A 27860-nucleotide genomic window follows, 5' to 3' on the forward strand; every position below is an offset into this window, starting at 1 on the left:
AAAACTTTATCACTGAAATAGACTGATGATAAAATAACTTTACCAAAAATGTAAACCAGGTTATGTTACAGATAATCCTCATATTATGAAAAAATAGATTTAAAAAAAGAAACACACACTGTATGTAAGGCCATGACCAATAATTTCAAGATCTACACTTTCAAACATTTAAGTAATATACTGTACTGAAAAAAAAAATACAATAAAAACTAAAACATTAAAATAAATCAAATAAAGCTACTTTCACCACTCAGTAAGTTTCTCTACTTTCACAGATTTCATTTGTCATGACTAATGTACAGAACCTGTAATATCCTATTTAATTGGTTCCAAGGGTCGATATGGATATGTAAAAATACTGTATCTCAGAGGGAGTCGTTATAGTATATTGTAGTAGCTTTATTAATATTGGGGCTTTATAAATTACATCAGTCAGGTACATCAGTGTGTCTACAACACCAAAGTACAGTACTGCACTTATACTATTAATACAAAATAAAAGAAAGGTTACAATTATTGCAAAACAAAGCACTGTAATACAGTATTTGGCAATTTGCAAAATAGCATTTCAAAAACAGTTCTTACTGAGCTCTCAGCTTAAGCCAAAGTAATCCAACAGGTCTTTCTGCACTGTTCATGTTAACCAGAGACAGAAACAACAAGAAAGCATGCACACAAACGGGCTTTGGAGGTCATCAAAAAAAAAAAATCTGTCACGGTACAGTAATTATATTATTCCCTTGCTTTCTTTTATTTAACATGGTTAAACTGGGCAGTTGCATGTGGTGTCAGCATGTAACAAGTGAAACTGAATTCCTTTTTTTTTCTGCAACTGAATCCATTCTGTCCTAGACCCATAATAAAATGTGCATTGACCAGTTTTCATCAGAACCGCTCTGCTGGTAGCAGCCTGTGTAAATGACACATGCTAGAGGTCCATTGGTTAATAGAGGGTATTGTATCTTACAGGAGCGGATATGACAGGTTCTACTGTATAGTGAATGGAAAAAGACATACTGCACTAATCATTCATACTCCACACAGATTCATTAAAAATAGAAATCTTTGATTAATGGTTTTATTTATTCTGTTTAATATGGAACCTATAGTGAAAAAGAATGCAGCACACTTCTACAGTATACTCGGCTAAACAACGAAACTTGTATGACGAGCAGTGATTCTGTCGTAAATGAATTGCTCATGGCCTAAAATGTTGTTAAAAACAATGCTATTACTTAACATTTGCTGTAATTAAAACATTTCATGAAACTTAGGATTGATTTAATATACAAAATGTACACATTTTCTTGCTATTTATTTTAAATATAAACTTGATATAGACTTAGGAGTACGTCTTGCATAAACCAGTCACCCCTCTCGGGGCTCGTGATTTACTGGGACATCCTCTTGCGGTGAATAAAAACCGTATACCATGAACGATCATTCAGTATCCTCTATATCTTATATCACTTACCTGTAAAGTACAGCTGGAAGAGTTGATGATTTTTGTGTCCCTCCTTCCTTCTTACTTGGCTTTCTTTCCTTTGGTGCTCGCAAAATGGCTGGGGCATTCAATTTCTGTCATTTGAGACAATTTGAGTATTTGAGAAGTGATATTAAACAGAACTAGCCACAGCTCATTCTTACAATGGAAAATATTAATTGCAAAAATGTATTACAAACTTAGGAAAACTAAACTGTACCATTTAAATGTTTACAGTTATTGGTTGTACCACATTTACAAGGAAGTACAATCTAGGGAAGAAAAGCAGAAATCTGAAATTGTATGATAAACTGTATAGTTAAAAAATGCAACCCATTTAGTAACAACACTTAAATGTTTATTTCTGTACAAACACTAAATACATTACTTAACATTTAGTAAAGAAAAACTCAATTTAGGCATGGTTTTAGCAACATCTCAAAATAGCCATGCATGCAGAAACTCCACAAAATAATGCATTTCACAACTCACTTCTATGGGAGTTTTGAAAGTGACAGACAAGGCAAGCTGGTTTAAGAAGGGAGAAAAACACTATCCTTGGCAAAAGAATATTGAGGTAGTTTATTTTTCTCAACTTCCCTGCAACACTGGTGCTCTATAGGTTAATTAGAAAAATTATCTCATTGGGCCAAACTCCTCACAAAGCAGACAAGATTCTCTTCGGGTTTCCACTAATCTGCAGCATGCTAGCTTCTCAGACAGCAACCATCTATCAAAGTCATTTCTCTGCAGCCCTGTGGGTTGGCATCTGTTCAGCCAACTGGAAGAAAGTGCCATGCAAGCTGTGCAAACGAATCCTACTGCTGCTTTTCTACAGCTTGTATTTGTTGGCTTGTTCTGATTTCAGGTTATCAAAAGGTAAAACATCTAAGGTTCTGTTGGTAAATATGAAAAAAGTCGACTCCTCAGGGTAAGGAACGATGTAGCTAAATGCTCTTCATGGTCTTTAATTCATTTTTTTTTTTTTTACAGGTATATCAGACAGCTTGGCAGAAATAAAGGATAATATAAAATAAAGCCTTAGTAAATGTATCTCTTATTTATAAAACTACTAGGATACAAATCGACAGCAGCATGTTTTTTAACCTGTCCCTATAAAAAACATTTGATATGGTCTTAACTCACAAAGACCCTAGAAATCAAATACAATCACAGGATTAAAAGAGGGAGGTGAATGTTATTTGATTTTGTATTCATTATTGTAAAAGTGAGTCTTTTCAGTATATCTAATAAATTTAAAAAAAATGTAAATGCTATAAAATGAAAGTCATCTGTAAATCTGCTATGAAACTTTGTTTCGTAAAAAACAAAAAATATAATATTAAATAAATAAATACATAAATAAAGTAAGTGATTTATGTGGCCTTACATTCTTGTGTTGTCACACTTACAACACTGCCACTGATGTTGTGGATTTATTTTTCAAAAGTACACCTGATCTCCTTTGGGATTTGTAATTGATTGAAAGATTATTCGTTTTCCTTTATTGCAATATGAATCAATCAATAGTGACAAAGCAATCTCAACACCTCAATAAACTGTAACCCAAGTTCAGAGGAGAGCATTTAAGAAGCAGAACACACTATCGGACCATGGAATACTCCTCTGTTATACAAGGTATGGACGTAGTAGCAGTCAGCCACGTGGAAATTCAAATGCCAGGAGAAATGAAAGACGCATAACTAATGTTTATACAAATGCTGCTTTTTAGTCAAAGAATGAATTGTGACCCACATATAAAGTCTACTCATTCTACCCTGATTCTCATCATTACCACAGGCCTTAGAAACCCCAAGTCTTTGAACACTATATACAGTGTATATTAAAGTGGTCACCTACCCGGTAGATTTGCAACAGCAGCAACTAGCATTTGAAACTGAATTTAACAGCATTGACCAAAAACATCTTGCATCAAATAGGTAGTGCTGGATTTGGCACCAAATGTATATCTACCCAGACATAGTAGCAATAATAATTTCTAGAACTATAAAAGGATATCACTTGTTTTTCATTCATATTTTGGAATCCCATCACCTTCACCTGCTCAAAGAATGCAGCATTTCTCTTCCTGACAACTTTAAGTAGAAAAAGACCAGATTAAAACGACTTTCCTCACCCTTGCTGTTCATGGTATTTAGGGATGTCAAGGTACAGTATTACATTCTGACGGTACGATAACCGCGGTTATCGTCATACCACGGTATAATGTCATTTTTTTTTTTAATACATTTTTAAAATGGCTATTTAAAGAAATACACAGTGGTCAACTAAAATTTTTATTAATTAGAAAAATAAGTTGTGTTGCTTTTAACATTAAGTGTTCTGTTTTAAAACAGCTAGGTGGGGCTCCCGAGTGGCGCATCCAGTGAAGGCGCTCCGTGTGGAATGCAGGTTGCGCCCTATAACCTGGAGATCGCAGATTCAAATCCAGGGTACTTCATTGCCGAACATGTCCGGGGGTTCCTAAGAGGCAGCACACAATTGGCCGAGCGTCGTCCGGGTAGGGAGGGCAATCCACGGTTCACCACGCACCAGCGACCCCTGTAGCTGATAGGGCGCCTGCAGGTCTGCAGTGGAGCCATTCAGATCTGTGTTGTCCTCCGGCACTATAGGTCTGGTGGCTTCGCTGTGGATCCGCAATGTGAAAAACGACGGATTGGCAGGAACACGTTTCAGAGGACACAGCCTCCGTTTCCCGAGTCGCTGGGGGGTTGCAGCGGTGAACCGGGATAAAAAATAATAACTGGGCATTCCAAATTGGGGCGAAAACCGGAGTAAAAAACCATTGGTGATAACTAAATTAAAAAAAAAAAAAAAGCTTTTACTGTAGTTACATTTTTCCTACAAAACACTGAGAAATTTAAATATTTTCCATCAGTTTGAATTTGAACTGTATTGTGTTCAAACGTGATACTGCTATTAATAATGTTAAATAAAGAGTTATATTATGTACTGGCTATAAAGTTTTCAGATCGCCTCGGAATTTAGTATTCATAATCCATAGTGAACTGTTCTATATTAGTGATACTTTATTAATACATTTGATTAACTCATTAGCTTTACATTAAATGGCAAAAGAAATGTGAATGATAACATTCATGGAAGTGCCACTGTTAAATCTGTTTTGACCAAGTTAGTTAGCTGCAGTTATTTACTTGGCCACAACGTGCTCTTGCAATACAAGCTTACTGTATAGTGTCTGCAAGCAGCATCTATTTACAAGTACACAAAGCAAAGTATATTTTATTTTTATTTTAATAATAAAAACATGACTATGAATTTACATACCCGAGCTTCACTATACAGGGACGTGTGATCCTCTCGTGTGTGGGTGAAGAGGTTGGATGTATTCCCTCTAGCTGTGTTACCTGAATCCTGCATGCTCTGTTGGATCTATTCCCTCTAGCTGTATTACCTGAATCCTGCATGCTCTGTTGGATGTATTCCCTCCTCTAGCTCTGTTACCTGAATCCTGCATGCTCTGTTGGATGTATTCCCTCCTCTAGCTGTGTTACCTAAATCATGCATGCTCTGTTGGATGTATTCCCTCCTCTAGCTGTGTTACCCGAATCCTGCATGCTCTGTTGGATGTATTCCCTCCTCTAGCTGTGTTACCTGAATCCTGCATGCTCTGTTGGATGTATTCCCTCTCTAGCTGTGTTACCTGAATCCTGCATGCTCTGTTGGATGTATTCCCTCTCTAGCTGTGTTACCTGAATCCTGCATGCTCTGTTGGATGTATTCCCTCTCTAGCTGTGTTCCTTGAATCCTGCATGCTCTATTGGATGTATTCCCTCTAGCTGTGTTACCTGAATCCTGCATGCTCTGTTGGATGTATTCCCTCTCTAGCTGTGTTCCTTGAATCCTGCATGCTCTATTGGATGTATTCCCTCTAGCTGTGTTACCTGAATCCTGCATGCTCTGTTGGATGTATTCCCTCCTCTAGCTGTGTTACTTGAATCCTGCATGCTCTGTTGGATGTATTCCCTCCTCTAGCTGTGTTACCTGAATCCTGCATGCTCTGTTGGATGTATTCCCTCCTCTAGCTGTGTTACCCGAATCCTGCATGCTCTGTTGGATGTATTCCCTCCTCTAGCTGTGTTACCTGAATCCTGCACGCTGTGTTGGATGTATTCCCTCCTCTAGCTGTGTTACTCGAATCCTGCACGCTGTGTTGGATGTATTCCCTCTAGCTGTGTTACCTGAATCCTGCATGCTCTATTGGATGTATTCCCTCTAGCTGTGTTACCTGAATCCTGCATGCTCTGTTGGATGTATTCCCTCCTCTAGCTGTGTTACTTGAATCCTGCATGCTCTGTTGGATGTATTCCCTCCTCTAGCTGTGTTACCTGAATCCTGCATGCTCTGTTGGATGTATTCCCTCCTCTAGCTGTGTTACCTGAATCCTGCATGCTCTGTTGGATGTATTCCCTCTCTAGCTGTGTTACCTGAATCCTGCATGCTCTGTTGGATGTATTCCCTCTCTAGCTGTGTTACCTGAATCCTGCATGCTCTGTTGGATGTATTCCCTCTCTAGCTGTGTACTTGAATCCTGCATGCTCTATTGGATGTATTCCCTCCTCTAGCTGTGTTACTTGAATCCTGCATGCTCTGTTGGATGTATTCCCTCTCTAGCTGTGTTACTTGAATCCTGCATGCTCTGTTGGATGTATTCCCTCTCTAGCTGTGTTACCTGAATCCTGCATGCTCTGTTGGATGTATTCCCTCTCTAGCTGTGTTACTTGAATCCTGCATGCTCTGTTGGATGTATTCCCTCTCTAGCTGTGTTACCTGAATCCTGCATGCTCTGTTGGATGTATTCCCTCTCTAGCTGTGTTACTTGAATCCTGCATGCTCTGTTGGATGTATTCCCTCCTCTAGCTGTGTTACTTGAATCCTGCATGCTCTGTTGGATGTATTCCCTCCTCTAGCTGTGTTACCTGAATCCTGCATGCTCTGTTGGATGTATTCCCTCCTCTAGCTGTGTTACCTGAATCCTGCATGCTCTGTTGGATGTATTCCCTCTCTAGCTGTGTTACCTGAATCCTGCATGCTCTGTTGGATGTATTCCCTCTCTAGCTGTGTTACCTGAATCCTGCATGCTCTGTTGGATGTATTCCCTCTCTAGCTGTGTACTTGAATCCTGCATGCTCTATTGGATGTATTCCCTCCTCTAGCTGTGTTACTTGAATCCTGCATGCTCTGTTGGATGTATTCCCTCTCTAGCTGTGTTACTTGAATCCTGCATGCTCTGTTGGATGTATTCCCTCTCTAGCTGTGTTACCTGAATCCTGCATGCTCTGTTGGATGTATTCCCTCTCTAGCTGTGTTACTTGAATCCTGCATGCTCTGTTGGATGTATTCCCTCTCTAGCTGTGTTACCTGAATCCTGCATGCTCTGTTGGATGTATTCCCTCTCTAGCTGTGTTACTTGAATCCTGCATGCTCTGTTGGATGTATTCCCTCCTCTAGCTGTGTTACCTGAATCCTGCATGCTCTGTTGGATGTATTCCCTCCTCTAGCTGTGTTACTTGAATCCTGCATGCTCTGTTGGATGTATTCCCTCCTCTAGCTGTGTTACTTGAATCCTGCATGCTCTGTTGGATGTATTCCCTCTCTAGCTGTGTTACTTGAATCCTGCATGCTCTGTTGGATGTATTCCCTCTCTAGCTGTGTTACCTGAATCCTGCATGCTCTGTTGGATGTATTCCCTCCTCTAGCTGTGTTACTTGAATCCTGCATGCTCTGTTTGATGTATTCCCTCCACTAGCTGTGTTACCCGAATCCTGCATGCTCTGTTGGATGTATTCCCTCTCTAGCTGTGTTACTTGAATCCTGCATGCTCTGTTGGATGTATTCCCTCTCTAGCTGTGTACTTGAATCCTGCATGCTCTGTTTGATGTATTCCCTCCTCTAGTTGTGTTACCCGAATCCTGCATGCTCTGTTGGATGTATTCCCTCTCTAGCTGTGTTACTTGAATCCTGCATGCTCTGTTGGATGTATTCCCTCCTCTAGCTGTGTTACCTGAATCCTGCATGCTCTGCACACTGGTTTTCCATCATCAACTACATTTGTGTTTTGCTTGTTTAGTTTCAACACAACAGTTTCCTGTGCTGAATACCACACATTTTAAAAACGGCAGCGCCGCTCATTTTTCTTTTTTTGGAGTTCAAAACTGACAAGCGGCAGTTTGGAACTGGTAGAAACAGAAACACGTGTACTACTTTTGCATACCAGGGTAAACCGTGAACTCGGTAACCGTATAGAAAAATGGTATACCATGACATCCCTAATGGTAATAGAAGGGAATGTTAAATTAGGCATCTGATAATATGTCTGTGCAGCAATATGAAAAGATCCAGTTCATTGGACTATAAATAATTTTTTTAAAATAATACTTTCATAATTTAATAACAGTTATGCAGACAAGAAGCTTTTATTTTATTTTTTTACCACATAATATGTACATTACCACTGAAAATGAGAGAAACAAACAAACAAAAGAAGAAAAAATAAATCTCTTATAGTATATTTATTTGCTTCATATTTTCCTTAGACTGATTAAATAGCCAATAGTGTGTGGCTGAGCAGCTAGGCAGAGCTGTTGCCATGGCAAAAAGGAGGTGCTAGGTAGATTAAACTTCAGATTCAGGTCCAGCTTCATCACGAATGACAGGTCAATCAGTTACAGCAAATGAAAGGATTTTACAAACAAGATAGCTATTACAATAACAAAATTAAACCTTACGTTTCCAGTAGGTGGTTTGCACCAATCCACATCTATTTCAATCAGAAATCATTACCCAGCATACCAATGGATCTGATCAAACTGATTTTTTTTTAAAGCACAATAGTAAAGGTTGATGGGAAGCAATAGAAAAGGAAGTGTTATTGAAAGAGATGAAAAAGTTCACCAACCTGTCCAACAATGCTACCGAGTACTGCCCATATTGTTTGCCCTTCATTCCTTAGATTCCCATTGACATTCTGTAAATCTTCCAAAGACTCACACAACTAGAATATGACAAATGACAAAAATGAAAGTAGCATAAGCAGCAAGTACTAAATAAAAGAGACAGAAAACAGCATTATTTCTTAGCATTTTCTATTATTGTCTATAGGAGGCACTCTTGACCTAGACATGAAAAAAAGAAAAGTTTGTTACAATTCAAGTGGCATACTGGTACTCAACAGCAAACAGACCAGATAAAATAGTCTATAAATGTTCTAGGAGGTTACTGATATTCCATAAATCCTTTGTTACTTCTTTATAGATGTATAACAATGTTGTATCTAAACTGTTAGCACAATTGATGACCCAACAAACAATATTAAATATGATCAAGATAGTTTTAGAAAACCAGTATTTTACGTTTGGACACGAAAATGACAAGCAGAATGATGGCACAGCAATAGGCTCAAAATCAAAATAAAAAACTTCACGGAAACCCGGTTTAAGAAAGCTGTACGATATGAGCAGTCATGCAAGGCCAAATTGTAACTCAGACACAAATATTAAAATATATCCTCCAGCATTTTAACATTAATTAGGTTATTTGGAAGGAGAATGTATCTGGCTAAAAGAAAACTACATGGAAACACACACACACAACCTGAAGGTACTACCAAAACAGAGAAAAAGGTGAGACATTTTTCTTTCCATGGAAATTGCCCAATAATTATAGATGACTTCACTGATAATGCTCATGAAAACTGGGATTTGTTATGCTATCAGCAGTAATAGAGCAGTGCACTGGTTAGACAGGCAGAAAACCTACTGTTGCTTACTGTGCCATCTACTAAAATAATGTCCATTCTGCTTTATAAAATGAGTGTATGGTTTGTTTTATACTTTAAAAAATAAAAATAAAAACACTGCAGTATTGGAGACAAATAACACATGAAATTAATTAAGATTCAGTGTCCTCTCTATGAGAAGTAATAGTACAAGTTACTATTATTTGTAAATATAAGCACATCAGCATTATAAAACAGTGTTCCTACTGTACCTTGTTATATTCAATGTGAAGTTTTTCCTGTTCATTTTCAAGCTTATCTTTAAGATTCTTCTGGTCTACAATGTTGTCCTGGATTTGTATCATTCGCATATTCCTTTCTATAAAGAAATAATAGAAAATGATCATTTTCTACAAACAGTCAGAAATGTGCAAGTCATAGTAAAGGAAATCATACTCATATCAACATTAACATTCTATGCATTGCTCAATCTGCATGGAACACTTGCTACGTTTTTATAGTGACACTCAGTGAATTACAGCAACTACAAAATTAAGACTGATGACTTTAGCCTTTGTTTTTGTCAAAGGGTAATTGGGTATTTTCAAGATTATTAACAGGCTAACCTGCATCTTTACCCTATATGTTAATGATTTTATTTGTATGTATTAATAATTGTGTTCTTCATACCAAGGTAATAATTCACAAAGTCTGCAGTTAAGGCTGGCTGCTTATGCTTTCTTCTGCCGTCTACACTGGCGCTGGTATCTGAGGTGTCTACAGGGAAGATGTCTGTGCTGATTCCCATCAGCTCAGCCTTGCGCATAAGCTTGCGTATGGCAGAGGCGCTGCTTGTGAGTGGCCGTGGCAGCTTCTCTCTGGGTACCCAGGCTTGTGGTCTGGTGTTGCGAGCCAGCTCTGCTTTGGCACGGTATTGTTGAAGCCTGGTAGTGATACGGGCCTAGAGACATATAGTAAGAGGTCATGTTAAAAATGTATATAATTTGCTAAATAATTTATGACCAACTTAAGAACTGTGAGGCCTAAAAAACAAAATAATCATGAGGCCCACTTTAAACTACTTTAACTAATGGTTGTGAATACAATAGTCATTTGATTAAACTACATAAATATAAAAACAAGGTAAAGCAAAAATAATATTGAAGACTGTATAACATGCAATCAATTTATGTCAGATTGCAATGTTAATCTGTACTACCTTTTTACACAAAGAATTTGTAAATGTATTGTGGCATTTTTACTGGTCATCATTATTTCACTTTCAATCACAGAGCTACTCTATTCTTCTTACTCAATCCTGATGATAATCAGTCTGGAAAAGATTTAGCATTAGTACCTGTGCTTCTGGTGCAAGTTGTTTCTCTCGCTCTTGCAAGGACATTTTGCAGTATGATTGCAAAGCAAGGTAGTTCTTCCTCTTCCACTTTCTGTCCAACCTATCCGCATGCTGCTTGCAGTAAGCAAAAAATGGGTCTGCAATGTCCTGAAAAAAAAAAAGAAGAAAAATTGACACTGACTACAACCCTAGGCAAAGAAATGCATTTTAAAAAAGAGTCAAACACAGGACCTGTACATATATATTAAAATCAAATTTATAAAATAATGTATAGTGCTCCCTCGCTATAAGGCTCTTGATTATAACGCTCCTAAAGCATGTCTCCCAATTCCCTATACTAGTGATTCATGAAATATTTCTTACAGTAAATACAGTAACGGTGTCCTGGGAAATAAGCAGACAGGGGAAAAAACGGATCGCCTTCTAGAATTTAAAGGGAAGGTTCCATTGTTTCTAATGTTTACGCCTACTAGTACTACGTCTGGGGAATTAGTAGATCGAGCTCAGTTATTTACAAACCACTAACCAAGACCATGCAACAGTCTCTTGACACAGGGGCTGTACCGACAGACTGGAGAATTGCAAACGTAATACTGATCCACAAAAAGGGAGACAAAACGGAACCAGGTAACTACAGACCAGTAAGCCTGATTTCTGGTATATGGAAACTATAAATGGAAAATTACCAATATGGTAACAGTATCCTGAAAGATAGTCAGCATGGTTTTAGGAAAGGGAGATCGTGTCTAAATAACCTGCTTGATTTTTTTGAGGATACAACAACAATGGATAATTGCAAAGCATATGACATGGTTTATTTAGATTTCCAGAAAACTTTTGACAAAGTCCAGCATAAAAGATTAATTCTCAAACTGAACGCAGTAGGGATTCAAGGAAATGCATGCACATGGATTAGGGAGTGGTTAACATGTAGAAAACAGAAAGTACTGATTAGAGGAGAAACCTCAAAATGGAGCGAGGTAACCAGAGGAGTACCACAGGGATCAGTATTAGGTCCTCTGCTATTCCTAATCTACATTAATGACTTTGATTCTTGTATAGTAAGCAAACTTGTTCAATTTGCAGACAACACAAAAATAGGAGAAGTGGCAAACACTGTTGCAGCAGCAAAGGTCATTCAAAATGATCTAGACAGCATTCAGAACTGGGCAGACACATTTAATAGAGAAAAGTGTAAAGTACTGCACGCAGGCAATAAAAATGTCCATTATAAATATCATATGGGAGATACTGAAATTGAAGAAGGAATCTATGAAAAAGACCTAGGAGTTTATGTTGACTCAGAAATGTCCATCTAGACAATGTGGGGAAGCTATAAAAAGGCCAACAAGATGCTCGGATATATAGTGAAAAGTGTTGAATTTAAATCAAGGGAAGTAATGTTAAAACTGTACAATGCATTAGTAAGACCTCATCTAGAATATTGTGTTCAGTTCTGGTCACTGTGCTACAAAAAGGATATTGCTACTCTAGAAACAGAGCAAAGAAGACCGACCAGAATTATTCTGGGTTTAAAAGACATGTCATATGCAGACAGTCTTAAGGAATTAAATCTATTCAGTCATGAACAAAGAAGACTATGCGGTGATCTGATTCAAGCATTCAAAATTCTAAAAGGTATAGACAATGGGGCAGTTTACAAGCAAAAACTGAAAAGCGTGACAACAGATCTCTCGTGCTTTTTTGGTCATGACAGTTCTGCTTCCACATTTACATGAGAGTTTATTTTAGAGAGAGAATTTAGTCGTCTAAATGCAAACGACCTCATTAATAATAAAATAATGGGAGGGTTTATTTAAAAATCACCAAACGCGCTGAAAAGAGATGTTGCGCGACAAAGGATATCGTTCAAATAATGCATGAGGCTTTACGCGCAAGGCAGAGATGAAGAGAAGGTTATCCCCCATCTATCTAGAATGCAAATGGCTTGCAGTTAAAACAGTTCATGCTGTCAAGAAGAAGAAAATAATAATAGTTATTACTATTATTGTTTAGAATTAGTTGTTCTAGAAATGGTAGAAGTATCATGTGTACAAAAACCGACAGCACTCACCAATTCCTATTACTGCTTTTCTTATGCTTCTTAGGCTACTGATGTCCTTTCACACACCCATATATATCAGTCTTAGCCAACTGCATAACTGTTAATGTGCTAAACAAAAGGATTATGCGTTCAATAATCACACATATGCGTTAATGTGGAACAAATGTATTAAAAACAACTCATGATGTGTTGGTTTCAAACACAGGTACTTTGTTGAAATATTAAAATGAATTACGCAGAAAATGTGGAAACTTACACAAACGCTGTTAATATAATAAATACATAATTTGTGTGTATTTGCTAATTAGTTATAAGGGTATATAAAATCATAGGCCTACTTACAACGTAGTTGCGACAAAAATGGACGGACGGGGAAGACGCAGTCAAACACTGGCTAGATTAAGTCTTGTATGGGAAGAACTCCTTCAGTCCCATGCAATGGGTTTGCAGGAAAGGAATCGTATTGCGCGCAGAAATTCGGCGTGCAACGCAACCACCTCTTCTTGGTGCTGTTGATCAGACGATGCTCCTGGATCAGCAGCTACAGCAGATAAGGCGTTCAAACCAACTTTAATTTAAAGAAGAAGAGTTGTGAATTGCTTCACAGCTTTTATTTTACATGTGAATCCTAAGAATAATATGTGAAAAACAATAACATACCGCATATGCGCACACACTTAGCCCGACATGTGTAAAATGGCTCGATATCCCCAACTATTTGTTTTTTCACATGTAAAACAGAAGCTGTGAAACAATTCACATTTGGCATCCTTTACATTAAAGTTGGTTTGAGCGCTGTAGCTGCTGTGGTTGAGGAGATAAAGCCATTTTACGCGTGTCAGGTAGGCTGTGTGCGTATATGCGGTATGTTATTGTTTTTCACAATTTATTTGTTTGATTCACATGTAAAGGAGAACTTGTCAAACAATTCACATTGGTCTTCTTCACATTAAAGTTGGTTTGGACGCTCTAGCTACTGTGGTTGTGGAGATAAAGCCCTTTTACGCGTGGCTGAGGCTAAGTGTGCGTATGTGCGGTATGTTATTATTTTCCTTAAAATTATTCTTAGGGTTCACATGTAAAACAGAGACTGTGAAACAATTCACAATTGGTCTCCTTTAAATTAAAGTTGGTTTGAGCACTCTAGCTTCTGTGGTTGGCGAGATACAGACATTTTCATTCATGTCGGGTTAGCGTGAGTCAAATATCAAACAAATATCAAACGTCAAGCTGACTTTACCGAGGTAGAATATTTTAGTTTAGAAAAGTAAATGATGGCTGGCGCAGTTATCATATTGTATTGATGGGGCTGGTATTTCACAGGACGTCTGGAATGATGAGGATTCCAGCAAATGATCCGATGCCACTGCCACTGGCCGGTCACCCATTAACCGCTGCATTTCCGAAATTGGGATCTCGAGCTTTGACCGCAGGACTGCAGGCGTTTTCTCTCCTGCAGGTACAGATATTTCAGTTTCTTGAATTTATCTCGTACCTGCAGGAGCGTTCTATTTATACCAAGTTCAACCAGAGCACCAGTAATACTGGTGAAAATGGTGGCATTTATTTGGAGAGGTCAATCCAGTTCATCCATAACCCCCAGGTCTGCAATAATTTGGAGAGGGGAACGAGTTTCCTCATCCGTCCAGCAGACCTGGTGTTGCGTGCTGTCAGAAGGGGTGGAAGCTTGAAACATCCTGCGGGAAAAAAGCTACATTATTCGTATTATTATTATTATTATTATTATTATTATTATTATTATTATTATGATAATAATGATGGTCATAACGATCTAGTAGTTCTCGTGCATCGTTCATAATACACTGAAATTAATAAATAATGGTATAAATCAACATCCCCTCATGCAATTTATATATAATTTAGCCGCGACCCTCATCAGGAGAAGTGGATTGATAATAATGGATGGATGGATATTTAACTGATTTGTATTAGTAAGACTGGGATAAGGAAAATCTTACTTACGCTACAGAGGAGGACAGAAAGTCTGTATCCCAGAGAAGAGCGTTCTTTTACATAGGGGAAATGGAGGAGGTATCGTGTTATTTCATGAAAGTCTATCGTTAAGTATTTTGCACGACTGTGGAGTTTGTTGCTATGGGACTAATTAGGCCAATTAGCACGCACTTTACCGTGCTTTACCAAAGTGTAATGCACACCTTTTTTTGCCGTGCACTTCTGGAACGAGCACAATCATGCGTCATTTGCGCGTGACACGTCATGAATGCACTATAGTAGCGCGATTAAAACTTGCATGTAAACACCGCCAATGTCAACCCAAGGGACTTTTTCGACCTGAAAAAGGAAACAAGGACCAGGGGTCACAAACAGAGATTAGATAAAGGGGCATTCAGAACAGAAAATAGAAGGTACTTTTTTACACAGAGAATTTTGAGGGCCTGGAACCAACTCCCCTGTAATGTTGTTGAAGCTGACATTCTGGGATCCTTCAAGAAGCTGCTTGATGAGATTCTGGGATCAATAAGCTACTAACAACCAAAACGAGCAAGATGGGCTGAATGGCCTCCTCTCGTTTGAAAACTTTCTTATGTTCTTGATTGTATATATTAACTAAAAATAAATCATTTAAAATGAACTTTGTAAGTGTCATTTATATGTTTGTTTGTTTAACAAACGTTATAGCAACTCAAGATGTTTTTGTTACATATTTAACGTGTAAGCAGTACTGTAAGGATAGGTATGCGAGCGATTATCAAAAAGTTAAAGCACGATTTTCAGTCATGGACAAAATTGAGCTCCATGCTGCGGTTATTAACTTAGGCCATGATGCACAGCAATCACTGATGCACTTGTATTATTATTATTATTTATTATGGGCTTTGTTCTTTCATTTATTTTTACAGACAGTACTCATTTTTATTTTCCAACCTAGGTACATAGGCTACATGACAAAACTCCTGTTCCTGTTCAAACAAAAAAAAAAAAAAACGTGTTTACTAATTTAGCTATCATGTTTAATGTCTTTTTTTTTACTCTACTTTTTTCTGTTAACGTTTCGTCTTTGTAAACTGTGATAGTTAACGCTAGGCCTACTGACAAAATAATAATAGACCTTGCAATACTACAATAATATTGTATGATTATGTCATTAGAATATATTACTAAAACACTTTAATTTCGATTGAAGATTGACAGCATTTTGACATGTAAAACCTTTTAATATACAATAAATAAATCTTTGCAATCACACATCAACTACAACAACATTCTTACAGGCAGAAAAAAGTTGACAAGCGTTTAACACTAGGCCTAGTATAAAGAGAGACTAAGTTACATTATAACTGAACACTTTGCATTGCACATATATTTTACAGACAGAAAATAAATAAATAAGAAAGTGGTGGGTGAAACATTACCATACGATCTGGCAAATAAAATGACCAGATAGAAAATGTTGATTGATGTAGTTAACCTCCCCTTTAATCAAAATGCTGCCGCTCCTTACTGCGCCTGTGCGATCCACTTTTCCCCCGGTCTACTAATTCCCTACAACACCGGTGCTGTTCAAACTGTAAACAACATCTCAGTCTAACTTCCATTTCTGTCTGTCCCTTTTGATACAGTATCTGAACTGAAGAAAAGCTGGGCAGGCACTTTATAACACAGACATCTTATTCAGTATTCGTTTTATAACTAAATTGATATTAGGCATATTACGTAGTTATCTTTCCCAATGCATTTACTTTTTTGCTACAAAAAAGCTGCAGCTTTCTCCGGGAGACGAGACACTTCAGCTTCACTTCAGCCCCGCTCCAGCAGCCGAACCTGGGATGAGCCCATTCCCTCTTCCCCTCTCCCGACCCACTCTTTCTCGCACTTGGTTTTCTTGTCTGTCGCTTCAAACTGAACTCTCGACCGCCGTTTAGCCAGGCTATAGTTTAAAAAATACCAATTAAAATGATCCACGAGTGGGAATGTTTTTTTTTTTTTTTTTTTGTAAAAAACATAGCGTTGGTTACATGGTGCTTTATGCATGGTTAATTCACGGAAAGTTACATTATTGCTTCACTATATGTGTATTATAGAGAGGGAGTTATTTTATTTTGTATTTTAGTCAGATGTGTGCTGTTATGGAAACGGCAAATCCACTTAATTTGTCCACCTTTTAATCCTATAAAAAATATCCTCCTATTTTCTAAAGTGGACCTCTGTTTTACCCGCTGGCGGATCACATTTCATGCATCATTTTCTGTGGTTCTTAGGAGCTTTACATGAATACGTAATGAGAATTTAAACCGGTGTAATCTGGAAAAAAAAAAAAAAAGCTTCTGGTACAAATGTCTTTGCAATGTTATATAAGCACAATCGAAACTTGTCCCAAAACAGCAGGGAAAAAAGTCAAAAAGTAATTGCACAAATATATATTATATTATTTTATGTTTGTATTCTTTTTATTATTATTTTTTTATGATGCTACACTAAAGAAAAACAATTGCAGGACAATGCAACATTGTAATATTAACAGATTGGTTGTAGTAAATGTAAATTGTCACATATATAATATACTGGCAAAAGTACTGACATTTACCGATATAAAAAGTTGTTTGTGCACATACAAATGATCATTGCCGATCATTACTCTGGCAGCCAGAAGTAATATCGCTATTCAAAATTAACAATTACAATAAAGTTACAGTATTTTGATCAAATCAAAGGGTATAAATACATTAGGAAGCAATATTTTTCTATGTGTAAAAGATGTTGGTCAATAACTGTGCAATATTTTAAATGAAAAGTGCGATCGTAAAGCAGCTACTCCTATCACAATTACATCTTGTTAAAGTAATGATTATTTATTTAGATGCAGCAAGATCAATTTTAACTTACCCACTAAATAATAAAATATGTAAAAATATGTAGGAAGACTGTACACATATAGACATTTCACATAGGCAGCGACTCTGTGGGTGATACAGCATCCCAATACAGCATTCCCGCTCACCTGGGAATGTGCATCAGTAACTTTACCAGGCTAAAACCACCCCAAAAAACATGCATATTAAAATGATTTCAATTAATTCCCATCTCCCTCATTTTTGTCTGAAACGGTTCCTCATGAGTGGGATATAAAGGATGTCTGATAAAGTTAAGCGGGGCACGGTAGTTGGGCCTATGATCTTTTACTGGCGGACAGACTATTGACCATGCTGAAGCAGGCAGAAAGCAAACCGGTGCAAGTTTAAATTATCCACCTCTTTGATCTTTGGGGAAAAGAGGCATGGGCTTTTGATTGGCTGATTTGGTGCCACTAGTCTCCCCTGGTGTGCCATGCAGTGGCACACCAGGCGCTTAACACCAGCTGATCTCCTTTTATGTTCATTCCTGCTCATAGGTCAGGACCAAACATAAAATTGACTGAGTAGGTTTTCTATGCTCTTCAGTGAAAACTTTGTGCAGAATTTGTGAATGTATTGGTAACATCTCAAACAGGAGGAAAGTGAAGTGAACGATTTTATTTCAATGTGAGCAGAGCATGACCTTCAGAGTTTTTCATTTTGCTTTAGCACCCCGCTTCCAAAAAACAACCTTTCTGACCTGACAGACCATCAAAAACACAATCAATACAGTGCCGTGAAAAAGTATTTTCCCTGTCTGATTTTCTGCATTTTTTTGACACTGAATGTTATCAGATCTTAAACCAAAACCTAATATTAGATAAAAGGGACCCTGAGTGAACAAATAACACAAAAATTTGATACATATTTAATTTATTTATTAAAGAAAGCTATGCAACACCCAATGCCCCCATGTGAAAAAGTAATCGCCCCCTTAGACTCAATAACTGGTTACGCCACCTTCAGCAGCAATAACTGCAACCAAACGCTTCCTGTAGTTATTGATTAGTCTCTCACAGCGCGTGGAGGAATTCTGGCCCACTCCTCCATGCAGAACTGTTTCAACTCAGTGACATTTGTGGGTTTTCGAGCATAAACTGCTCCTTTCAGGTCCTGCCACAACATCTCCATGGGGTTTAGGTCTGGACTTTGACTAGGCCATTCCACAACTTTAAATTTCTTGTTCTTCAACCATTCTGATGTAGACTTGCATGTGTGTTTCGGATCATTGTCTTGCTGCATGACCCAGCCGCACTTCAGCTTCAGCTGAAGGACGGATGGCCTGACATTCTCCTGTAGAATTCTCTGATACAGAGCAATGATGGCAAGGCGTCCAGGTTCAGATGCAGCAAAGCATCCCTAAACCATGACACTACCACCACCATGCTTGACCGTTGGTATGAGGTTCTTACTGTGGAATGCAGTGTTTGGTTTTTGCCAGACATAACGGGGCCCATGTCGGCCAAAAAGTTCCACTTTTGACTCATCTGTCCATAGAACATTGTTCCAGAACTCTTGAGGATCATCCAGGTGCTTTTTGGCAATTCATGTTCTTCTTAGTGAGCAATGGTTTCCGCCTTGCTACTCTGCCATGAATCCCATTTTTGCCCAGTGTCTTCCTGATGGTGGAGTCATGAACACTGACCTTAGCTGAGGCGAGAGAGGCCTGCAGATCGCTGGATGTTGTTCTAGGGTTCTTTGTGACTTCCTGGACGATTTTACGCCTTGCTCTTGGAGAGATTTTGGCAGGACGGCCACTCCTGGGAAGATTCACTACTGTCCCAAACTTTCTCCATTTGGACAATATGGCTCTGACTGTGGTTCGGTGGAGCCCCAGAGCCTTAGAAATGGCTTTGTAACCCTTTCCAGACTGATAGGCATCAAAAACTTTTTTTTCCTGAAGGTCTTCAGGATTTTCTTTTGTTCGTGGCATGATGTGCCTCTAGAACAGGGGTGGGCAATTCCGGTCCTGGAGGGCCGGTGTCCCTCCTGGCTTTTGTTCTTACTGTGCCCTAAATTACTTAATAGGACCAATTATTACCAATTATTGGTGTAATTAAGTAATTTAGAGCACAGTTGGAACAAAAGCCAGGAGGGACACCGGCCCTCCAGGACCGGAATTGCCCACCCCTGCTCTAGAACCTGTGTTCTGACAACTTCAGATTTATATTGGGCAGGGCTGGCCCAAATCAGGCCTGGTTGTTAACCAAAGTACTCAAACAGCTGACCCTAATTATCCCTTTAATTGGGTTGAGTTAACTAGGGGGGGCAATAACTTTTTCACACCTGAAGATTGCATATTTGATTACCTTGCACACCAAACAAATGAAAGAAGCACCAAACTTTGGTGTCATTTTTTCTCTCAGACTCCCTCTATATACTACTACAACAAACCACAAAAAAATCTGACCAAATACAATGTGAAAAATGTGCAAAAATGCAGAAAATCAGACAGGGGGCAAATACTTTCACGGCACTGTGTGTGTATATATATATATATATATATATATATATATATATATATATATATATATACACTGTATATTACAGTGCCTTGCAAAAGTATTCAGACCGTCTCACAGTTTTCACATTTTGTTGCTTTAAAGCTTGCAGTCATAACACTTATAGGAATAGGAATTAATGTGTTATATACACAACCTACTCCACACATTCAAAGCAAAAAAACTAGAAATAAGTTAATAAGATAATTGAAATAAAATTGAAAAATTGAAAAAATTGCATAAGTATTCAAACCCTTTGCTGTGGCAAACCTAAATTAATTCAGGTGCACAAAATGACTTTAACGAGCCACACAATTAGTTGAATGGCCTCTGTCTGTGTGCAATATTAGAGGGTCTCATGATTTCAGAATAAAAACACCTGTCTCTTCAGGTTCCTTGGTCAGGTAGTGAATTTCAAGCAAAGACTCAACCATGAAGACCAAGGAGCTTTCAAAGCAAGTCAGGGATAAAGTCATTGAAAAGCACAGATCAAGAGAAGGGTACAAAAAAATATCGAAGTCTCTGAATATCCCTGTGAGCAGAGTCTACTCAAATCAGCAAGAAATGGAAGGTGCATTGTACCACCCAGACACTGCCTAGATCAGGCCGCCCCTCCAAACTGAGCAGCCGGGCAAGGAGGAAACTGGTGAGGGATGCCACTGTGAGGCCAACGACAACTTTGAAATAGCTACAGAGTTCAATGGCTGAGATGGGAGAAAATTTGCATCAGTCAACAATATCCAGAACACTTCACAAAAGTAGCCTGTATGGCAGGGTGGCAAGAAGGAAGCCATTACCAAACATAAGCCATCTCAAAGGCCACATGGAGTTTGCAACAAAGCACCTGAGTGATCCTGCAAGAATGTGGCAAAAGTTGTTGTGGTCAGACAAGACCAAATTGGAACTTTTTGGTATAAATGCCAAGCGTTACGTTTGGCGCAGACCCAACACAGCATCTCTCCCAGTCAACACCATCCCTACAGTCAAGCATAGTGGTGGCAGCATCATGCTATGGGGATGCTTCTCCTCAGCAGGGACTGGAAAGCTTGTTAGGATTGAAGGAAAAATGGATGGAGCAAAGTACAGGCAAATACTAGACGAAAACCTGTTTCAGTCTGCTAAAGACTTAAAACTTGGGCGAAAGTTCACCTTTCAGCAGGACAATGATCCAAAGCACAAGGCCAAAGCTACACTGGACTGGCTTAAGAATAAGAAAGTGAATGTCCTTGAGTGGCCCAGTCAAAGTCCTGACTTGAATCCGATTGAGAATCTGTGGAAAGACTTGAAAACTGCTGTCCATAAGCGATCCTCAAGCAACTTGAGAGAGCTTGAGAAAATCTGCCAAGAAGAATGGGCAAAAAATGCACCAAGTCAGTGTGCAAAGTTAGTAGAGACTTACCCAAAAAGACTTGTGGCTATAACTGCTGCCAAAGGTGCTTCCACCAAATATTGACTTGACGGGTCTGAATACTTATGCAATCAAGATAGTTCTTTTTTTCTCTTTAGTTTTTGCTGACACTGTAACTTGTCAGTTTGAGCATTCAAATTTTGAATAAAATAGTTTTAAAAAAATGTGTATGCATAATTTTGTAATTTCACAAAATGGGAAACCATAGGAAGGGTCTGAATACTTTTGCAAGGCACTAATATATATATATATATATATATATATATTATATATATATATATATATATATATATATATAATTTCATCAGTACCACTTGGATAAGCCGAATGGCTAGGTTAGGCATGTCATTCTGAAAGTAAGAGTTTCTGATTACACTGATGAAAATCCAGTCAACCTTTCAAAGAACATGATTTATATGTACATAATTTTCATAGTACAGAAAAATATGTATTTTAGAAAGCTGCTTATCATGAAAATAGCAATGAGTTAGTTGACCTGTTTACATAAACTGTTAAACCTGCTTGGTTCACAGTGCTGCCAATCATTATTTCTCTAGCATTCCTCATTCTCTTTTTAGACAAACTGTGACCTGGCTGCCAATCTTTCCATGCTTGCATTTCTTTATACATATTAAAAAAAAAAAACCACACACACACACACACATATATATATATATATATATATATATATATATAAACAGAATGTACCATGTTTCAGAAGTCCTGTCACACTATCTTCTTTCTTTGTATATTTTTTTTAAATCAGCTACTTACATTTTTATGCAAATGTTACACAAAATAAATCTTCCTTGTGTCCAAGTTTATAGATTGCCACTCACATCGTGGTTACAACAGTCCCATAAAGACACTGATGGAAACATTCATCAAAATACTACTTTTAATAAATCTCTTAATTTATTGAACTTAAGAGGATAATCATTCCGTTACAATTATTTTTTGCAGTGGTTAGGACTGGTTCAGTGTGTTTCTTCACACTACGGGCTGGATTCTCAAAGCTATTTACTCCATGGGCTGGATTCTCAAAGCTACTCCATGTAGTCGATAGAGAAGAAATAACAACTTGAGACTATTGACAGGCGCCCTAAATTAAATGCTTGGATACTTTATGTATAGTTTTGTAACTTTATTCGGTGCTTTTTTAATTAAATGCTTGGATACTTTATGTATAGTTTTGTAACTTTATTCGGTGCTTTTTTTTCTTTTCTGAAAAATGCACAAATAACAAATTAAGGTAAATACCTTTGAAGTTCTAGCTATGTGTCATTACCAAAAAAAAAACACACACACACCAGGATTAAGTTTGTGTACTTTTCTCTTGGCAAACACTTTACACAATAAACATAATTACTTGTCTTGCTGTTTGGGCCATGGATATTTAGTATTCCCAACACATATAGCAAAGGATGATAGTAAGGTCTACTTTTGTGTATAATCACATCACTATCAAACATACACCTTTAGTGTTACTAAAAGTCCCCAGTGCCTCTGTGACCAGGAAATAAGCGGTCTAAGACTTGTGAAAAACCCCTTACTGTGACAAATCCCATTTGAGAACAACCACCTTAATTTGTTCCTTGACATAAAAGCTTAAATTAAGTGATTCATTACAGCCTCACAATACATTCAGCAGACAATATATCCTGAACATTGAAGTGAAGCATGTGCTGTCCTGGATGAATGGAGACGAATATCAGTAATGAACAATGTAAAACCTGGATTTATTTGAGTGTACTTACAAGAAACCAGATTTAACAGAATTTCATAAAACCCTAAACCAATTCTTAAAGAGATCAGTATTAACTCACTTCTTCAGCAGCTGCCTCAGACAGCAATCCTTCCCTCTGAGCACACGTCACATGGAAGTAGGATCTGCACATGCCTGCGTCACAGCTTATGCATACACCGGTACGTGCAAAACGGGTGTCTTCACAAAAGCTGCATTCCTAAAATGAAAGAAAACGTTTTAAATAAGCTACTCCTATCAATTGATTCCCAGGAAATACATAAGATTTAATGATGTATTAATTTAACAAGATTCTGCCTTGCATCAAAACATAAAATCCATAAAGCTACAGTATCATGTTACAATACAACCATATTCCTTAGTGTACATTTGCTACATGTTTTTATAGAATTCTGTGAACAACCTTTCTTACTTTGCTTTTGTTGAAACGCTTACCTTGGCACCGTATTTTGAATAGTTCATTTCAGTAAGAGTCACTGGACGCAGTTTGTCAATGTCTCCAAATGCTACTCCAGGGACATAAAGGGCACAGACAACATGGACCCACCTATACCAACAAAGGAAAACACTGTTTAAACAACCATGTGTAGGAGATCTGTAACAAAGCAGCACCATTGGCTTTTCAAAAGGTTAGCCTAAATAATTAAAATAAAATTAGTCTTTTTTTATATATAAAAACACAAGGTCATTAACTTGCCTACTGATCTTAGCCATTTTCATTGATAAAATGCAGTATATTTTATCACAGTGACATAATGTATTACAGCAAAAGCTTTAACGCAAATATCTCTACAATAATGCATTCATTCCCAAAAGTTAGTATGAAAATGATTGTGTCCACTAACTTATTTTAACTGTAGATAATGAACATATTATCTTTAGTTCTGAAGCCTACTATATAAATACTGCGTTTAATGAAATACAAAATATACCAATAAAACAGCAAAAGCAATAAATCTTTGCAAGAGTTGTCTTTTTTTGCAATAAAGAATTATTAAGACCTACAACACAGTAGAGAGTCAACTATCCAAACTGGGTAATCGGGACCGATAATAGTTCGCATAATCGATTTGTATGGATAATCAAACAGGTATTCATAATTTACTGTACCTTTAATAATGTATAGAATACATAACATACAAGAATACAGTTAACATACAAGTACCTACTGATGATATATAGCTAGTAACCTATTCAATCACATTAAGCATACAAAATTACAAAGTTTTACAAAATCACTAAATTAATGCAATTCAGTAAAACTTTAACACCTACAGTTAAGGTAATTAAATACTGTAATTAAATGCACCATATATCAGACTTTGAAAATCAAAGAATACAATTCAGTACAACTTTGACACATTACAGAACTTTAGGAATCATTAAACTTAAATTCAGTAAAATGTTTCTATACTGATACTTGCTGTTAAGGCATTATAATAACGTGCAACTGAAATGAATAAAATAACAGTTCTTTGCTGCTTAATAACAAACAGGATCTCCAGACCTTACTGACGAAATAGAAGAAAAATCAAGAAGGAGGCGACTGTTTAAATTTGCTTAACTGCAACAATTTAAAGCACACAATGCTCCATCTAAGATTTTGGTGGTCTGAATAATTCTGTAACTTTCCTTTGCCTCAGTCTGCTGGTCCTTTTTTTGGCAGCTAAATTTCATCTACGTTTTAGCAGCAGAAGCTGTGTGCGTAATACACCACACGTAATTCATTACGTGATTACAGGTGCGCTCGGTTGATTAGACAGTACAGCTGACCAAAGATCGGATAATTGACTCTCTACTGTATACTGTATTATCAGGGCTCCATACTGCAGACTTGGCACCTGTAACACAAAAAACTCTCCCTTTAAAAACGTCTCAATATTTATGAAAGCACTGTGACGTCTGTCAGCAAAGAAATAAAACTCTGCATATCACATGTTTTAAACTGAAGTATGAGAAGGATGGTAACAACCTGACAGAACACAAATACCTGGAAGTCCAGAGGTGCTGTATTAACAGCAGCAGAATATGGTAACCCCAGTTGCATGCAACAGTTATGATGGTGACTAAACGTGTGACTACTGTTCTTTAGCAGCCGCATCTATCCCAGATATAATAGATTAAGTTATATTGTTTACCATCAGGTGTTTGATGATGATTTAATAGTGCAGCTAAATTAGATTATGAGCTGATCATATCTTTTCAGCCAAAGAAGCAGGCACAGTAATTTAAGGCATTACCATAATGAAAAACAGTAAATGTAGCATGAGTTTTGTACTAAAGCAGCATCCGCTGTTGCAGAGAAATCAGACTGATCATTTTATGAATGGTGAAAGCAGAATGCATAGAAATACTTGGGACTGTAATTAGGATTTAAAAATAGACATTCTCTTGATTCCATTCAATACTAATGTGTGGGGTAGTGGACAGCACTGGTGCCTTGGTGTAGCAATTCTTTGGTACACAGGAAGTAATTAGTTGATTCTAAAGAAAGACAAGAGCAAAACAACACGCCAATACTTTATTGTACATAGTTGCTGCCTGTTATCAGATAGCCAATGTATCTTAAAGAGAAGTGGAAGATTTTGTTATGTGATGTCATTCAGCAACGTAATTTGTTTGACTGGTGTACAGTGCACCATTTTAAATGCATTTAAATTTTTTGCTGGGCAGAGCTATTAGTGCATTGTGAGCCAAGAATTTGCAAATTGATAGCTGTTATGATCTCTGACCTTACTGTACATGCACTATAATTATTATTTTTTAAATATCCACACTATTCTGATCTGTACAAAAGCCTCCTTGCAATAGACCTCTCTGATTGTGGAAGAGAAAAATCTCCAGTGCGATCTCACCACACTTGCTGATCACAACAACAGCAGATGGTCAAGTTGTGCAGATATATCCTGTGCTGGCAAGTTTTCAGATATATATATTTTTTTTACGATGATTTGGAACGTAACAGATTTGGACGTGACATACTAGGTTTGCTACCACTTTTAAAAACAAACCTCAGGTCAGGAAAAAAAAAATGGCACATACTCATGGAAATTACTCAAAAAAAAATGGGTAACCCCTTTTCATTATTTCACTATCACACGGTAGTCTTCATCGAGAGGGCACTATTGCTATTAAAACACAATTTTTCCCATTATTTTCTTTTTTATGTAATGATTCATTGTGTACCCTTCTGCTGAGAAAATTTCTAGGAAAATAGTCCCAAAAATGTTCATAAAGGATCACATAAATAACAGCGTGGAGTAGTAGTTAGGACTCTGGATTCTTGACCGGAGGGCCGTGGGTTCAATCCCAGGTGGGGAGACACTGATGCTGTACCCTTGAGCAAGGTACTTTACCAAGACTGCTCCAGTAAAAACCCAACTGTATGAATGGGTAATTGTATGTAAAAATAATGTGTAAAAAATAATGTAATTGTATGTAAAAATATGTGATATCTTGTAACAATTGTAAGTCGCCCTGGATAAGGGCGCCTGCTAAGAAATAAATAATAATAATAATAATAATAATAATAATAATAATAATAATAATAATAATAATAATAATAATTAGAGTCGAGCTGACAGGATGTGATTGGCTGATTCGGCAGCTGTGTGTACAGGACTGGTTGCTTTTGTCAGTGCATAGTATTGATTAGCTGGTTTTGGAAGATAAAATAAATGTGAACCAATTGTGCCAGCACTTGTGTGGACAGATTGCAAGTTTGATTCACAGACGATGCGATGACTTTCCATTGGCTTTTAAGGCAAAAGATTTGCCTGGAGCCCAGATTTCTATAAATGCATTAGCTTGAAGTAATAACAATTTATCTCAGCATAGTAAAACTGGTGTACTGTAGCTTTCCAGTTACATCGAATGGTACCCGGATTAAAAAAAAAAAAAAAAAAAAACACTGTTCTCTTGGAGTGGAAAATCTGTGCTTCTTGAATTTATCTGCTTAAAAGCCAAAGCCTGCTATTTAGACAGATATGGTTTTAAATGCAGACTCTGGGAAAGGAAATAACCCAAAGTCCAATATAAAAGATACACATCTTCAACAAGCACTTGCTTTTCAATTTAATTTACACTGTTTTTCATGCTCTAGTGAAGTATTAAATGCTAGTGCAGGCTGCAGAATTTTATCTGTGATAACACCGCAATTGACGGCGTGCTTCATGCTGCCCTTCTCAGAACACTTTAGTAAGGATTTCATTAGATTTAAGACGTTGGGCTCTGTACACAGTCCTCATTCCGTATGCACAAGCAGCTCATGATCCTTAGTCTTTACAATACATTTATTGCCAGGATTATTCTCACCAGTAAAACAATTGTTTTTGTTAAAGAACAAATTGTCATGATAACAATTTGTTCTTAAAATCAATTTATGTTTTTTTTTTTTTTGGGGGGGGGGTTGCGCTTTTCAGGGTTATCATTATAACATGATAACTGCCTTGCTTTTGCACCAAATTTTACCAAACATTTATCATTTCACTCCTATCCTCCCATAGACATTTTGGATTGAATTTGATTATAATCTGATAATTGTTCGATTTTTATATGAATTACAAACTGTCCAAGCATTACATCATCACTTCGTATCCACCTGCACAAAACACAGTATAGACAGTGGTCAGAAGGTACTATTAAATTA

The 27860-nt window shown here is 37.4% G+C and overlaps 1 protein-coding gene across 4 annotated transcripts in view; it reads right to left on the minus strand.

Annotated features, from left to right (window-relative positions):
* Positions 1-27860, minus strand: part of phf14 (PHD finger protein 14) — a 141893-nt gene that overhangs the window by 78031 nt on the left and 36002 nt on the right. For all 4 annotated transcript variants that reach the window (XM_034920598.2, XM_033998851.3, XM_059021997.1 and 1 more), the window contains exons 6-12: positions 23648-23759; positions 23274-23411; positions 10600-10746; positions 9933-10203; positions 9515-9621; positions 8424-8519; positions 1475-1578 (exon numbers count right to left, since the gene is read on the minus strand). In XM_034920598.2, coding sequence (XP_034776489.1) covers positions 1475-1578; positions 8424-8519; positions 9515-9621; positions 9933-10203; positions 10600-10746; positions 23274-23411; positions 23648-23759 — 975 coding nt within the window. The remainder of the gene's footprint in view (positions 1-1474; positions 1579-8423; positions 8520-9514; positions 9622-9932; positions 10204-10599; positions 10747-23273; positions 23412-23647; positions 23760-27860) is intronic.

Source organism: Acipenser ruthenus, chromosome 4, assembly GCF_902713425.1.
Source record: "Acipenser ruthenus chromosome 4, fAciRut3.2 maternal haplotype, whole genome shotgun sequence".
NCBI lineage: Eukaryota > Metazoa > Chordata > Actinopteri > Acipenseriformes > Acipenseridae > Acipenser > Acipenser ruthenus.